The sequence below is a fragment of the Centruroides vittatus genome, unplaced genomic scaffold (assembly GCF_030686945.1).
Source record: "Centruroides vittatus isolate TY-2023 unplaced genomic scaffold, ASM3068694v2 contig_955, whole genome shotgun sequence".
NCBI lineage: Eukaryota > Metazoa > Arthropoda > Arachnida > Scorpiones > Buthidae > Centruroides > Centruroides vittatus.
In genome coordinates this window covers 467,574-481,076 of record NW_027122634.1, presented here as the reverse complement: position 1 = coordinate 481,076, position 13,503 = coordinate 467,574, and the positions used below count along the sequence as shown (strand labels likewise).

At 34.8% G+C, this 13,503-nt stretch overlaps 1 protein-coding gene across 4 annotated transcripts in view; it reads left to right on the top strand.

Moving 5' to 3' along the window:
• Positions 1 to 5,073, top strand: part of LOC136985202 (metabotropic glutamate receptor-like protein R) — a 28,220-nt gene extending 23,147 nt beyond the window's left edge. For all 4 annotated transcript variants that reach the window (XM_067282427.1, XM_067282428.1, XM_067282429.1 and 1 more), the window contains exons 4-5: positions 26 to 165; positions 3,731 to 5,073. In XM_067282427.1, coding sequence (XP_067138528.1) covers positions 26 to 165; positions 3,731 to 3,841 — 251 coding nt within the window. In that variant the 3' untranslated portion in view covers positions 3,842 to 5,073. The remainder of the gene's footprint in view (positions 1 to 25; positions 166 to 3,730) is intronic.
• The last annotated feature ends 8,430 nt before the right edge of the window (positions 5,074 to 13,503 follow it).

Here is a 13,503-nt window from a genome sequence, read left to right as displayed (position 1 = left end):
AAAAAAGATTTTTTTAATTTTACAGGAATTGTGATATATATTTTATACCAAAAATGTGGCAGGAAAACTAAATTAGAGAGTAAGTGTCCCTCAGACAATTGTGGTTATGTTGATGATACTTTACGTAGCAGTGGATATCTGAACAGCCATATTGAATTACCAAAGGTGAATTTATAATTTATATATATAATTATTGTACAAATAATTTTTAACAAGTTTCACTATTAAATAAAATATTTAGTCAAGTAATCAAAATTTTCATTGAAATCGTATAAATTGAAATATCATAGCAAATTTAGACATAAATAAAGTATTTCACCATTGAAAGCAATATGAATGTTTTGGAACCAGTGGATACATAAACAACTAACATATAAATATCAAACATGACAATGCTCCATTCTATTTACTTTTCTGATCATTTTCAAATGTTTTATTTACATTTATAATCTTTCTCTACAATTTCATCATTAATTAAATATTAAATGAGACAATAAAGATTAATTCTGGTTTAAAGAGGTTTTAGATGATTGCAATGTCTTTTCAATTCCAACAATCACCCAAGACCAAGAATAACTCAGAAGAAACTTGTTTAAAAACATTCTTTTATTATATTTTAATTTGGTCTTAATAAATATTAAACTTAGAAATATTTTTATTGCAAAATATTCAATTTAGACTTCTGTTTGGAACTTACATTTAAGTTAAAAATTTAAGAAGTTTAATGTAACTGTGATTACACAATTAAAAAATTTAATTAAGATTATACGGATAAATATTAGGAGAGATTCAAAAATTGAAATTATAAACTTGTAATAAATTTCTGATAAATATTTATCGAAATACTACATAATAACTAAAATAAAAAATTATAGAAATGATTTTATCATATTTATTTTTGATTGTCTACATCAGTGTTTCTCAAAGTGGGTGATAACACCCCCTTGTGGGCAGTGAGTAAATCTTGGAGGCGCTGGAGGCAGGATACTGAACGGTGACCAAAGGCAAAAGTTGGGGTCACTGACAGCCATTCTCTTTCCTCTGTTAAATGGATAAGAGGAAACATTGCATTTAATGGTTTCCAGATGTTGAGAACAATGTATGGTAAGGGCACAAAGTGTGAGATTCGTAGAAAAGTTTTCCTAAAAATATTTCCAATCTTTTCTCACACAAGAGAAAATGAGTTAGGGGGCATTGGGTATAACTTTATGGAACAAAGGGGGTGGTGGATCGAAAAAGTTTGAGAATCACTGGTCTACATTAAACAACTTTATCTTTTCTTAAATTAAAAGTACCAGGTTGTTTAATAAGTTTTGTCGTTCGATAAAAAAAACACAATTTTATGGTTTGAAATACATTTTATTATTCAATATAATTTCCCTGAACTTCAATACACTTGTTCCAGTGATCTTCTAATTTATGGATTCCATCCCTGAAGTGAGAATCCGGAAGACTGTCGAAATACGCTTCCACGGCTGCTATTACCTCTTCGTTCGATGAAAATCGTTTCCCACGCATGAATTTTTTAAGATGTGAGAACAGCCAGAAGTCAGAGGGAGCTAAATCTGGCGAATAGGGAGGATGTTGCAACAATTTGTATTTTAATTCGCTGATTTTTGCGATGGTTTTTTGAGCTGTATGAGAGGGTGCGTTATCTTGATGAAAAATGATTTTTTTCTTCTGTAAACCAGGTCTTTTCTCACGAATTTTTACATCCAGCTGGTCCAAAAGATTACAATAATAGTCTGAGTTTATTGTTTTACCACTTTGGAGATAATCCACGAACAAAATTCCTTTTGCATCCCAAAAAACTGATGCTAACACCTTCTTGGCTGATTTCTGAACCCTAACTCGCTTCGGAGCCGAAGTACCGGGTTCACACCACTCCTTAGCCTCTTGTTTTGATTCAGGATCATGATGGTAGACCCAAGTCTCATCCATAGTAATGAAACGATGCACAAAATTCTTTTTATTTTTTTTAAAACGCTCCAAATGTTGCTGAGAAAGTTGCATTCGAATGTGTTTTTGCTCCATAGTTAGCGAATGCGGCACCCATTGTGCACACAGCTTTCTGTAACCCAAAACATCAGCCAAAATATTGCTCACACTGCCTAATGAGATCCCTAGGGCTTCTACTAAATCTCTCTCAGTTAATCGACGATCTTCCAAAACCATATGCTGTATTTTTGCTACGATTTCTGGTGTTGATGCACTTTTTGGACGTCCTTCACGTGGATCGTCTTCAAGACTTGTACGGCCACGTTTAAATTCAGCAACCCATCTTTCTACTGTTCTAATTGAAGGTGAAGAGTCCTTATACACTTTTACCAATCGTTCATGAATTTGTTTTGGTGCTACACCTTCCAAAAATAAGAATTTTATCACTGCACGATATTCAATTTTTTCCATTGTAAAAAAATACACTGACACGTCAACTTTGAACAGCTGCAAATATAGAAATGAGTTGACAGATCTACATGAAACTTCACACGTGTTTATAAAAAAGTAGTACTATTTTTAGCGTAATAAAACCACAAACCTAATAGCGCCATCTCTTATTGAACGACAAAACTTATTGAACAACCTGGTATACTTGGCACTAATTTCACAATAAATGGAATAAACTGTCTTTTGGCATTAAAAATTCCAGTGGCATTCAGTAACATATGATGATAGGGAAGCTATTTTTCCATAAAAATTATATAAACAGATACTGGAAATGACAAAAATAAACAGTTTATTTTAATTCTAAAATAGATACATTGACATGAAACAAAGATATAAGAACTTGTTTATGAAAATAATTGGACAGTATGTATTTATATTTTAGAAAATACAAGGGAAGTTGCACTTCCACAGCTTCCATGCCACTGAAAAATTCTATTTATTTAACACAAAATATATAAAAACAAGTATTTCCAATGATGCATTACCATCTTCCTTGGGCAAATTATTTAGAATAGCTATTTATTTTATTCTAAATAAATAGAATAAATATCTATTCAAAATAATTTGCCCGAGGAAGATGGTAGTGCATCATTGAAAATACTTGTTTTTATATATTTTGTGTTAAATAAATGGAATTTTCAATGCTAAAAGACAGGTATTCATTGTGTTTATTTTCCCCTCCAAGCTAATTCTGTATCTTTGCTGATTATATTTAATACTTGTAAAATTTTGTTATATAGTATCTGTTTTACTTATCTTGTTAAACTTTATTATTTTTATCAAATATTTTGTTTGTTTTATTTTTCTTTACTATTATTCATAAATTTATGTATGTATATATAATGCTAATACTTTAGCATATTCTAAAAGTGTTTAAAATGAAATACAGTAAACTCCTGCTAATCCAACCTCTCAATTATCCAGCATACCCTGCAGTGTGCACTTCTATTTCCATGAAAATGCTAGTCATGTCACATATTATGTTTTTCTGTTTACTCAGGATTTATTTCTGTCAATGTGCCATGTTATTTGCCAATCTGCCTCCAAAATGAATCTATACTGAAAAGTGATAGGTCATGTCATTCGTGCCATTAGGTCCATACATTCTTGTTAATCTTGCACCCTTCTATGCAAGCAATGATCAAATTAGCAAGAGCATACTGTATCAATAATGAATCATAAGATTTAAATATTTCTATATTTAATAAAATTATTTTGTTGTATTTATTTCTGTTTAATGCATTATATTTTTGTAATAAAGAAATATACTATTTACTTTCAGGAAAGTTCTGAAGAAATGACTTCTCTAGATAATGATTCATTTCTCAACAGTCTAGAGTCAATGACATTTCAAAATTATTGGGCAGATAATACAAAAAATACGAAGGTGTGATGATTGGTTGACTTATTTCTTTAAACGTAAAGAAACCTCAAGATATTTTTCTTTTAATTTATATTAGCAACTACAATATGTTCCTATATTTGCAAAAGACATAAAATTTATCACTATGAATTTTTGTGTTTTCTCACTTAGTCTATTGTTTCTCAACTGCTTTAAAATCATTAAAAATTTTATATTTTTAGCTAAAATAATAATAATAAAGAACATTATTATTATTTGTCATGATATTTTGATTATTTTTTATAATTAAAAAGTATTATTTTCAATACATTTATAGAAATTATATTTTTTTCTGAAACAAAACTAGTTTTAGGCAAATTTCATATTCATGAAAAAATTCATTTATAGTATTTATTTACTTATAGTTTATAAAAAAGTATTAATTATTATAATTTTATGTAATTATATAAAATTATATATACATATTTAGTTATGAATTGAGTCAATTTATTTCAAATTATATTTAAGAGTCAACTTTAACTTGAAACTTCAATAATGTGTAATGTTTAAATATAATTTAAATGACTGCTTGTAACTCTTCATGGACAAATACCTTCAAACAGTTTTAAATATATATATGTATAAAAAAAACTTTAAAAGTTATTTATTGCAATTTTTAATATCATATTTAGTATTATCAAAATTTCATTATATGCAATTGTGCAAGAAAATAGTACAAAACATATCAATTTTTATTGGTAATTATTTTATTATTCAATAGAACAACATGATAACAAATTAAAGATTTTGAATATATTGTTTTCATAAAAATTTTATAAATATGAAATTTGTATCAAATTGTTTAGCTGTACAGATAACCCTTTTAATTTTTTTTTAAAATTTTTGTTAATGTATTAAATAATAGTATCCACAAGTTTCAAATAATATATTTTTGTAATGTAAATTCTTTCATATTTTTTAAATATACAAGTAAAATTCCTTACTGTAAATATGTATAGTAAATAAATATCAATATATGTGAAGAATTTACAGTTAGATATGTGACTTATTTTCTTAAGTTTGATGCTCTCTAAAATGTTTATTAAAGTAATTGGTATCAGTACTTTTTGACTTAATAAAATTGTTTAAAAATTTTCTAATAGAATTCTTAAAAATAAAATGCTTAGAAGTATTATTAAGAAATTCAGGCATGTATATATTTATGTAATTTTTGAATTTTGTGTACTACATTTAAATTTTTATTAAAAAAGTTTAAAATTTTCTTACTATAATTTAATTCAAATATGTATGTTATACATTTATATACAGAATTTTTTGCTAATTTAATTAGTCTTGAGATCACAACATTGAGGAAAATAATTCATTTCTGTTGCATGATAGAATTTTGAATATTGTGCATTTTGAATTTCTGAAATAATTTTTAAATTATTAGATTAGATTTAAATAATTATTTGTTCTATCTGTGTCAGTACTTTTTAATCTACACAGACAACTTATAAAATATTGTATCACGAAATTAATATTTATTTGAGCAGTGGCATTAGAATTGCATTAGATCTTCCAAATTCATCTGCACCTGCCCTTACACTTAGTGGCATTTTTTGTGTATTTATTTATTATTTTTTTTATTTTATTATATTATTTACATCGTTTTTGTATTAGTTAATTCAGTATATTTAATATTTATTTGTTAATTTATCCACTATTTTGTTTAAATGTAAATAGCGTTGGAACATTCTGCTGTTCAAATATTAAATACATTCGAATTTCTGTTACATTTGAAGATGGCCTATCGTAGTATGTCGAAAACGTTAATGTTTCTTTAATAAACGTTTTCTCAGCAACAGGTGTTGGATGATTTATTACCTTAGCGATCCTGGGAAAAATCTGTAAGGATGCTTGATGTCCGTGCAGAGGTTGCTTTCTCATACTACACTCCTGACATGACTGACAATAGTGAACTATGTCCTTGTTCATGTCTATCCAATAGAATTGCGTCTACAACTTTTTCCTTAATTTCTTCGTCCCCAAGTGTTCCGAACTAGGGATGTCACGAAACATCTTCAAAAAATATTCGACTATGTTTCTGGGAATAACCAATCTGTCCCATATTTCAATTCTTTCAGGGTTTGACTTTCTGTGGTATAACGTCTGCTCTGCATCTAAATAGAATTCTCTACTCTCGGGACTCAGACTCTACTCTTGTGATGTCGAAGTCTTTATTAAGCGCCGTCTAATTTCTATGCAAAAAGGGTCCTTTTGTTGCTGTTCTTGGATCTGTGCCTTGCTGTATATTGGTCGCTTTTAAGTTTATCTTCGTTTAGTTTATACTGTGAAATCAATAATTTCGTAGCATTTGCTGGCCATTTTCCATGCTGTCTTGCCTCATCTGTAATTTGGGACGACATAGCTTTCTGATATTAGTCGTTTTGTGTCGCAGAAACAAAATGATGTTTTATTTTTTCTAAATATTTAAAATCACGGCCACATTCTTCACACGATACAATGTGTCTGCCATCTTGTAATTCAATAGAACCGCTGTAACCGCTTTGTCACCGTGGTTACTTCAGTAAGTACCGCAGGACGACCGGCGACGTCATAACAATGACTTTTAAACGCGGTTGGTTATTTAGGTCACATTTTCTAAACGTCTTGGTAACTACCGGCAGTAACATATGCCCGTAGTGACATTGAGGATGTCCTGTTTTGTAAAGCAACCACTGACGATAACATTCATGTGGTCACTATACAGGTTGGCTAAATTACAATCAGCAATATCTATAAACCTCAGCTACAGAAGGAGCGGCCGGATGGCCGAGCGGTCGGGGGGTGGTCCGTTCGGATATGTCGGGCCCCGTCCCTCACCACCCGGTCGCCCCATTGTGGGCCTGGCCGAACCCATAATGGGCCTACTAAAAAGAGGCTCTCTTAGTGCCCACAGGGCGGAAAGAGTTAAAAGAAAAAAAAACCTCGGCTACAATTTGGCCACAATACGTCGTCAATGTTCCCTCTAAGCTGGGTGGCCGCGCACTGCTCAAATTGTTGCCGCGCACGAGAATTTATGTGCCGCGCAGGCGAGCATGCACACTGATTTGAATTGTTGTTTACTTATTTCTCACTCTGTCTGCAACATGATTATTGCTACGTATATTTCGATTAAAGTCATTGACAAAAGATAATATTTTGTGTGGAAACATGTTTTAAAATGAATTTTAATCTCTATAATTAATTATTTTAATTTTTATAGGAAAAAAATAAGATTATATATATATATATATATATGCTCAGAAAAATTTTTTGCTCAATCTGCTCGGCAAAAATTTTTTTTTGCTCAGAGAAATACATGTTCCACTCATCTACAAAAAAAAAAAAAATTGGAAGGAACATTGCACGTTATACCACAATTACCTCATCCTGCTGTCTAATTGGGAGACTTCAACAGCCACCATGAATGATGGAAATACCGTGGCACTGATCAAAATGGTGACATGGTAATTAAATGGGCAGAGGAAAATAATCTTTATCTTCTGTTTGATGCTAAAGATCGATGCACCTTTAGGTCCAGCACTTAGGGTCGTGAATATAACCGTGATTTGTGCTTTGTGTCTTCAGATAAAAATAGACAACTGTTACCAGCTACACGTATAGTTTTAAATCAGTTCCCGCATAGCCAGCACCTCCCAATAATTATCGGAATTGGACTTAGTATCCCTATAGTAAATAGTATACCACGCGCAAGATGGAATTTTAATGGCTGTAAGGCCCATCTTGGCTTGGATGGTTGCCACGACCGTTTCTTCATCCTGTAATGGTTGAGCGGAAATGAGGCGTGATAAAGCATCAGCTTGTCCAAATTCGGTAGTCTTCCGATATTCGTTCGATCTTGAAGTTGTATCCAAGAAGAGTTGTTGCCCAGCGTTTCAAACGGTTGGCGGTGTGTGTCGGAATACCTTTCTTGTTGCCGAAGATGGCAAGGAGTGGTTTGTGATCCGTGAGAAGCGTAAAAGGTCGTTTAATAAGGCTAACTAGACTCTGTTCTCGGATCTTGACAAATGTTTGGGGTGGATCCCACCAACATCCAACAACTTTAAAAGGTTTGTTGGAGTACTGTTTAGTGTAGCCAAAAAATGTATACCTAGAGGATACCGCAAGATTTATATCCCCGGATGGAGTGAAGAAAGTGAATCACTACATAGGAAGTTCCTAGAATCTGGTGATTTTGAAATAGGAGATGAACTACTTCATACCTTAGATGACGCCAGGCGCCTTAGATGGATAAACACTGTACAAAATTTGGATTTTACAAAGTCAAGTAAGAAGGCTGCTTAGAAGATTGGGAGAGCAACCGTCAAACTAGGTAGAGAAATCTTAGTTACTCCAAATAGTATTGCAGAACACATACTAAATATATCTAGAGTTCCTAGAGATCGAGAATTCACAAGTAAGATAAAAAAGAGCTTACGTCCATCAAAGCTAAATGTATAAATGATACAGCGTATTCACTACCCTTTGTACTGAAGAAATCTCTGCTGCTCTTAAACAAATAAAAGCTGGTAAAGCTTTTATTTGTTTAAGAGTGCCCTGGAAATGGTGGTATCCATCCTGAATTCCTGTTATACAGCGACAAGTACACTAAGCAATGGTTGGTTAGCTTCTTTACTGACATCCTACAGAAAGGTAATATTCCTTTTGCTATGAAACAAGCTAACATCATAGCTGTCTTGAAAGCTGAAAAACCTAATGATAGACCTCAAAGTTATCGACTTATCTCACTCTTGAGTGTGATTTATAAGCTTTTAGAGAAACTTCTTTACAACAAATTAAGCAATACAATTTTTGAGAACATTTCGGTACAGCTGGCTGGTTTTCGACCGAATAGGAGCTGTACAGACCAGGTACAGTACTAGCCGTTACTACTTTTGAAGAGGCTGGATACCAAAGGCAATTAAAAACATCTGCGGTATACGTCGATCTTACTGCAGCATATGATACTGTCTGGCGGCATGGCCTAATCTATAAACTGCTTCGGGTGATACCCTGCTTAAAAATAGTTAAAATAATTGATGAGATGTTAAATAACCGACCCTTTCAAGTTATCATGGGAAATTCGAGAAGTAGGATAAGAAAACTAAATAATGGCCTACCTCAGGGTTCTGTCCTGGCACCACTGCTTTTTAGTCTTTACATAGCTGACTTGCCTCAAACAAAGGCAAGGAAATTTGGGTATGAAGACGATTGGATGATTGCCACGAGACATAAAGACCTTGAAATTACTGAGAAGATCCTGACAGAGGATTTATCTACCTTAGGACAATATTTTTGCCAGTGCAGACTTCAACTGAGTAAAACAAAAACTGAAACTACATGCTTTCACCTTAATAACAAACTGGCAAATGAAGAATTAAAGATTTATTTTGAAAATAATATACTGAAATATAATAAGAACGCGAAATATCTTGGTGTCACTTTGGATAGAACTCTATCATTTAAAATACATCTGATAAATCTTGCTGCTAAGGTTAATACCAGAAACAACATTCTCCAAAGGTTATGTGGAACTACATGGGGCTCTTCGCCGTCCACCTTACGGATCTCTGCTTTTTGCTTGGTTTTCTCTGCAGCGGAATTCTGTGCACCGGTTTTTTTTTTTTATAACTCTTTCCGCCCTGTGGGCACTAAGAGGACCTCTTTCAGAAGGCCCATTATGGGTTCGGCCAGGCCCACAATGGGGCGACCGGGTGGTGAGGGACGGGGCCCGACATATCCGAACGGACCACCCCCCGAAAAATTCCTGGGGATTATTCGACCCGTTCGGATTCGATCATGGGTCCCCCAGAGCGGTAGGCTGCCACCTTGACCGCTAGGCCATCCGGCCGTCTCTGTGCACCGGTATGGATGAACAGTACTCACATTAAAAAACTGGATGCCCAACTAAATAATACTCTACGTATCATAACAGGCACTCTTAAATCTTTTACTATTCATTGGTTACCTATTTTGAATATCCCTCTGTCTGTACTCCGAAGGGATAGCGCTCTGCTCAGGGAATATGGGAAAATATTGTCCACAACTTCCGATTCATTAGGATATTGATGACCTCAGCATAAATCCACTTAAATCAAGACACTCCCTCTCTTAAGAGCTAAATCCTTGCATTCCAATAATTTCAACCTTATTGAATCTTGGAAAAGGCTTTGGGCTCATGTCTCTCTGGTGGACAGGCGACATCTTCCTTGTATCACAAAGCGACCACCTGGATTTGAATTATTCAGAAATCTTTGGAGTGTGTTAAATAGAATTCGGACCAAATGTGGGTTATGTAGGGACAGCCTTTTTAGGTGGGGAAAAGTCGCATCCCCACAGTGTGATTGTGGTGCAGAATTATACATCATATCTTGGAAGATTGTCCAATAAGATCTTTTCCGGGACAACAGAGTGACTTCCTGATTGTGACTGAAAGTGCTCTAAACTATATTTCTAACTTAGATTTACATTTATGATTTGTGTTCCTTTTTCTGCTTTCTGTTCTTTTTACTAATTAGATGTGTAGCCATACGCTAAATAAAATAAATAAACTACCGGCAGTTACCGGTAACACCGGTTACAATTTCCAAACGCGGACTTAGGGTAACGAAAGTGAAGTCATTGCGCATGCGCGTGGATATGCGCAATAAGTGGATTGAACGGGTATGCGCGTGCACATCTGACAGACAGAAAAAGTCCTAACGTAAGCACTTCACCACTACAATGAAGCGTGCTAAAAACACAAGAATACTATTATATTCTTCAATAGAAAAAAACAGTCCGAAAAAAATCAACAGCGTACTGAGTAAGGTACGAATTAGACTGACCTGAGTATACTATAAATAAACAATCGTGACTGAGATTAAGCCGCAGCCAACTACAACAACAGGCCTACCAAGGAATATTAATGTATTCGCTCGGGGTCCGGTTTAGCTGAAACGCCTTCACGCGGGTTTTCAGAACACGTATCTACTACACGATAGTGTGCTTTTGCTTGTGTCTTCGTTTTTGATCAACTAGCTTGTTTTACGATTATTTCGTTAATATTTTAAGAAAATCTGCAGATCAGTGCAGAGATGAGCAGCGGTTGAAGCGTAGGCAGCAGAATGATGATTTCATTGATAATAGCGAGGTTGAGGCCGAAGTTTTAAACGCAAAAAACATGTATGTTGTACAGTACATTCAGCGCCGCTTTCCTGTAAGCCTAGAAGTTTGACGATGGCGTTTGGAAAGTCAGTGGAATCATGCTCGACATTCCAACCGCCATTGTCCGAGTTATTAACAACTCCTCAACGATAGTGGTCGAGAGTTCTCTAACTGTTTTTTAGTTATTTTTTCTTCTCTCTGTGCAGTCTGTGAGGTTCGCAATGCTTTTTGATCTGTGTAAATAACTTCAATAAAGTTTTTGTGAAGACATTGCTGGTACGTATTGTTTATCATCCTGTCCTGCGCTGTAAGAGGCCGATTTACTTTCTGAAAACCGAAACTAGAGTTAATGATAAAATACCTTAACCCTAACATTGATTATGAGATTGAGATCGCTGATAAGGGGCCGTCCGTAAATTACGTAAGGGTGATTTCGGCCATTCTAGACCCCCACCCACCCGTGTGTAAGAAACCGTAATATTTTCTTTGATCTCCTCTCCTTCCCATCTTACGTAATATTTAGGCATAATTCTAAAAAAAGATTTTAACAAAAAAAATTTTTATGAAACCCTAAAACTCTTAGGTCCAAAATATATAATTATTAATTAATTAATTAATATGCACTATTATTTATAAAAGACTTTATGTGAACAAATTTAAAAATATAAAAATTTAATGAATTCGAATAAACAATTATTTTTAAGAAGTTTATTTTTTAATTATTAACAATCTTTTCATTATTATTATCATTAATCAACGTCATAATATTCATTTTTATATTAATTTTAATTTTCACAAAAGGACGCAAAAAACTTTGACAGATCGACTAGCTAGTACACGTAGACGGCCGGATGGCCGAGCGGTCAAGGTGGCAGCCTACCGCTCTGGGGGACCCGGGATCGAATCCGAACGGGTCGATTAATCCCCAGGAATTTTTCGGGGGGTGGTCCGTTCGGATATGTCGGGCCCCGTCCCTCACCACCCGGTCGCCCCATTGTGGGCCTGGCCGAACCCATAATGGGCCTACTAAAAAGGCCCTCTGACGGCCGGATGGCCGAGCGGTAAAGGTGGCAGCCTACCGCTCTGGGGGACCCGGGATCGAATCCGAACGGGTCGAATAATCCCCAGGAATTTTTCGGGGGGTGGTCCGTTCGGATATGTCGGGCCCCGTCCCTCACCACCCGGTCGCCCCATTGTGGGCCTGGCCGAACCCATAATGGGGCCCGAACTCTTAGTGCCCTGTGGGCACTAAGAGGGCCTCTTTTAGTAGGCCCTCTTAGTGCCCACAGGGCGGAAAGAGCTAAAAAAAAAAGCTAGTACACGTGTAAACAGAAACGTCATACAAGACAAGAGAGAGAAACCACCACATGGCCTTTCTTCCAGGATAAAAAAAAGTGTAGAGCGTGAGTCTGCGAGTGTTATTATTCTATTACGTCACACGAAATGGCGTTGGTACAACGAGCGTTCTTAATAGAAACCGCCAAATTGAAGCCGAATTCAAAACTCCACGACGAGATCAAAAAATAAAAAGAAGAATATTACGTAAGACGAGATCTATTACCCTCTACCCCTGATTAAGAAATTGTAAGAAATCCTTCACCACCCACCCACCCCAAAATACCTTACGTAATTTATGGACGGCCCCTAAGGATATAAAATGCATGTCTCAATAAGCTATGACGGCATCTTATAGATCGTGTGCGGGAACGCCACCTATATTGACTTGTGAAACCTGAAAGACTTATTGTGCCAGAGTTTACTAGGTGTCTGAAACAGGACTAATACATGAAGCACCTTGTCTATCTGAAGATCCACGACGGCAGGATGGCCGAGCGGTTAAGATGTCAGGTTATCGCTCGGGGGAGAACGAATTGGACGGATGGAAAACGCCCAAGAATTTTTTGAGATGGTCCCTCCCTGATATGTCAGGCACTATCCCTCATTACCGAGGACAAATCATTTCTATAAACTTCTTGTGGTTCCGATTTGTCCTCGAACCCAGTCTCCCAGAATGGTAAGCTGATGTCGTTACCATTCCGGCCACGCCATTTCTCTAATCTCTAACCAAGACTAACAATCGCCACATAATGCAAGATCCTACGGGAGTATCCTCAATTTAAATTTCGGATATCGCCAATACTCGTGAAAATTCAGCTAGTCGCAGAACAGATTCGATCTCGGGCTCCTAGAGCAGCAAGCCGAAGCTAAATCGTCGTGGCTATTCAATTGACATATTGTATCTATACGTATTCACACTTCAGATATATATATATATATATATATCTGATACTTTTTTATATCCCATTTATTTCATCATTCATTTTCTAGGTATTAAGAGAGCTGATAATGAAAGGTCAATGAACCAACAAATTAAATCAATAATTATTTCATATTTGGCATAAATAAATTTGGATTAAAAATAATTGACTGTAATACAACAATTCATGTTTTGAACCATAATATAGTCAGTACAGTATATTTTTAAAAAAATCAAAAAATTAAAATATCGTAACTGACTATTA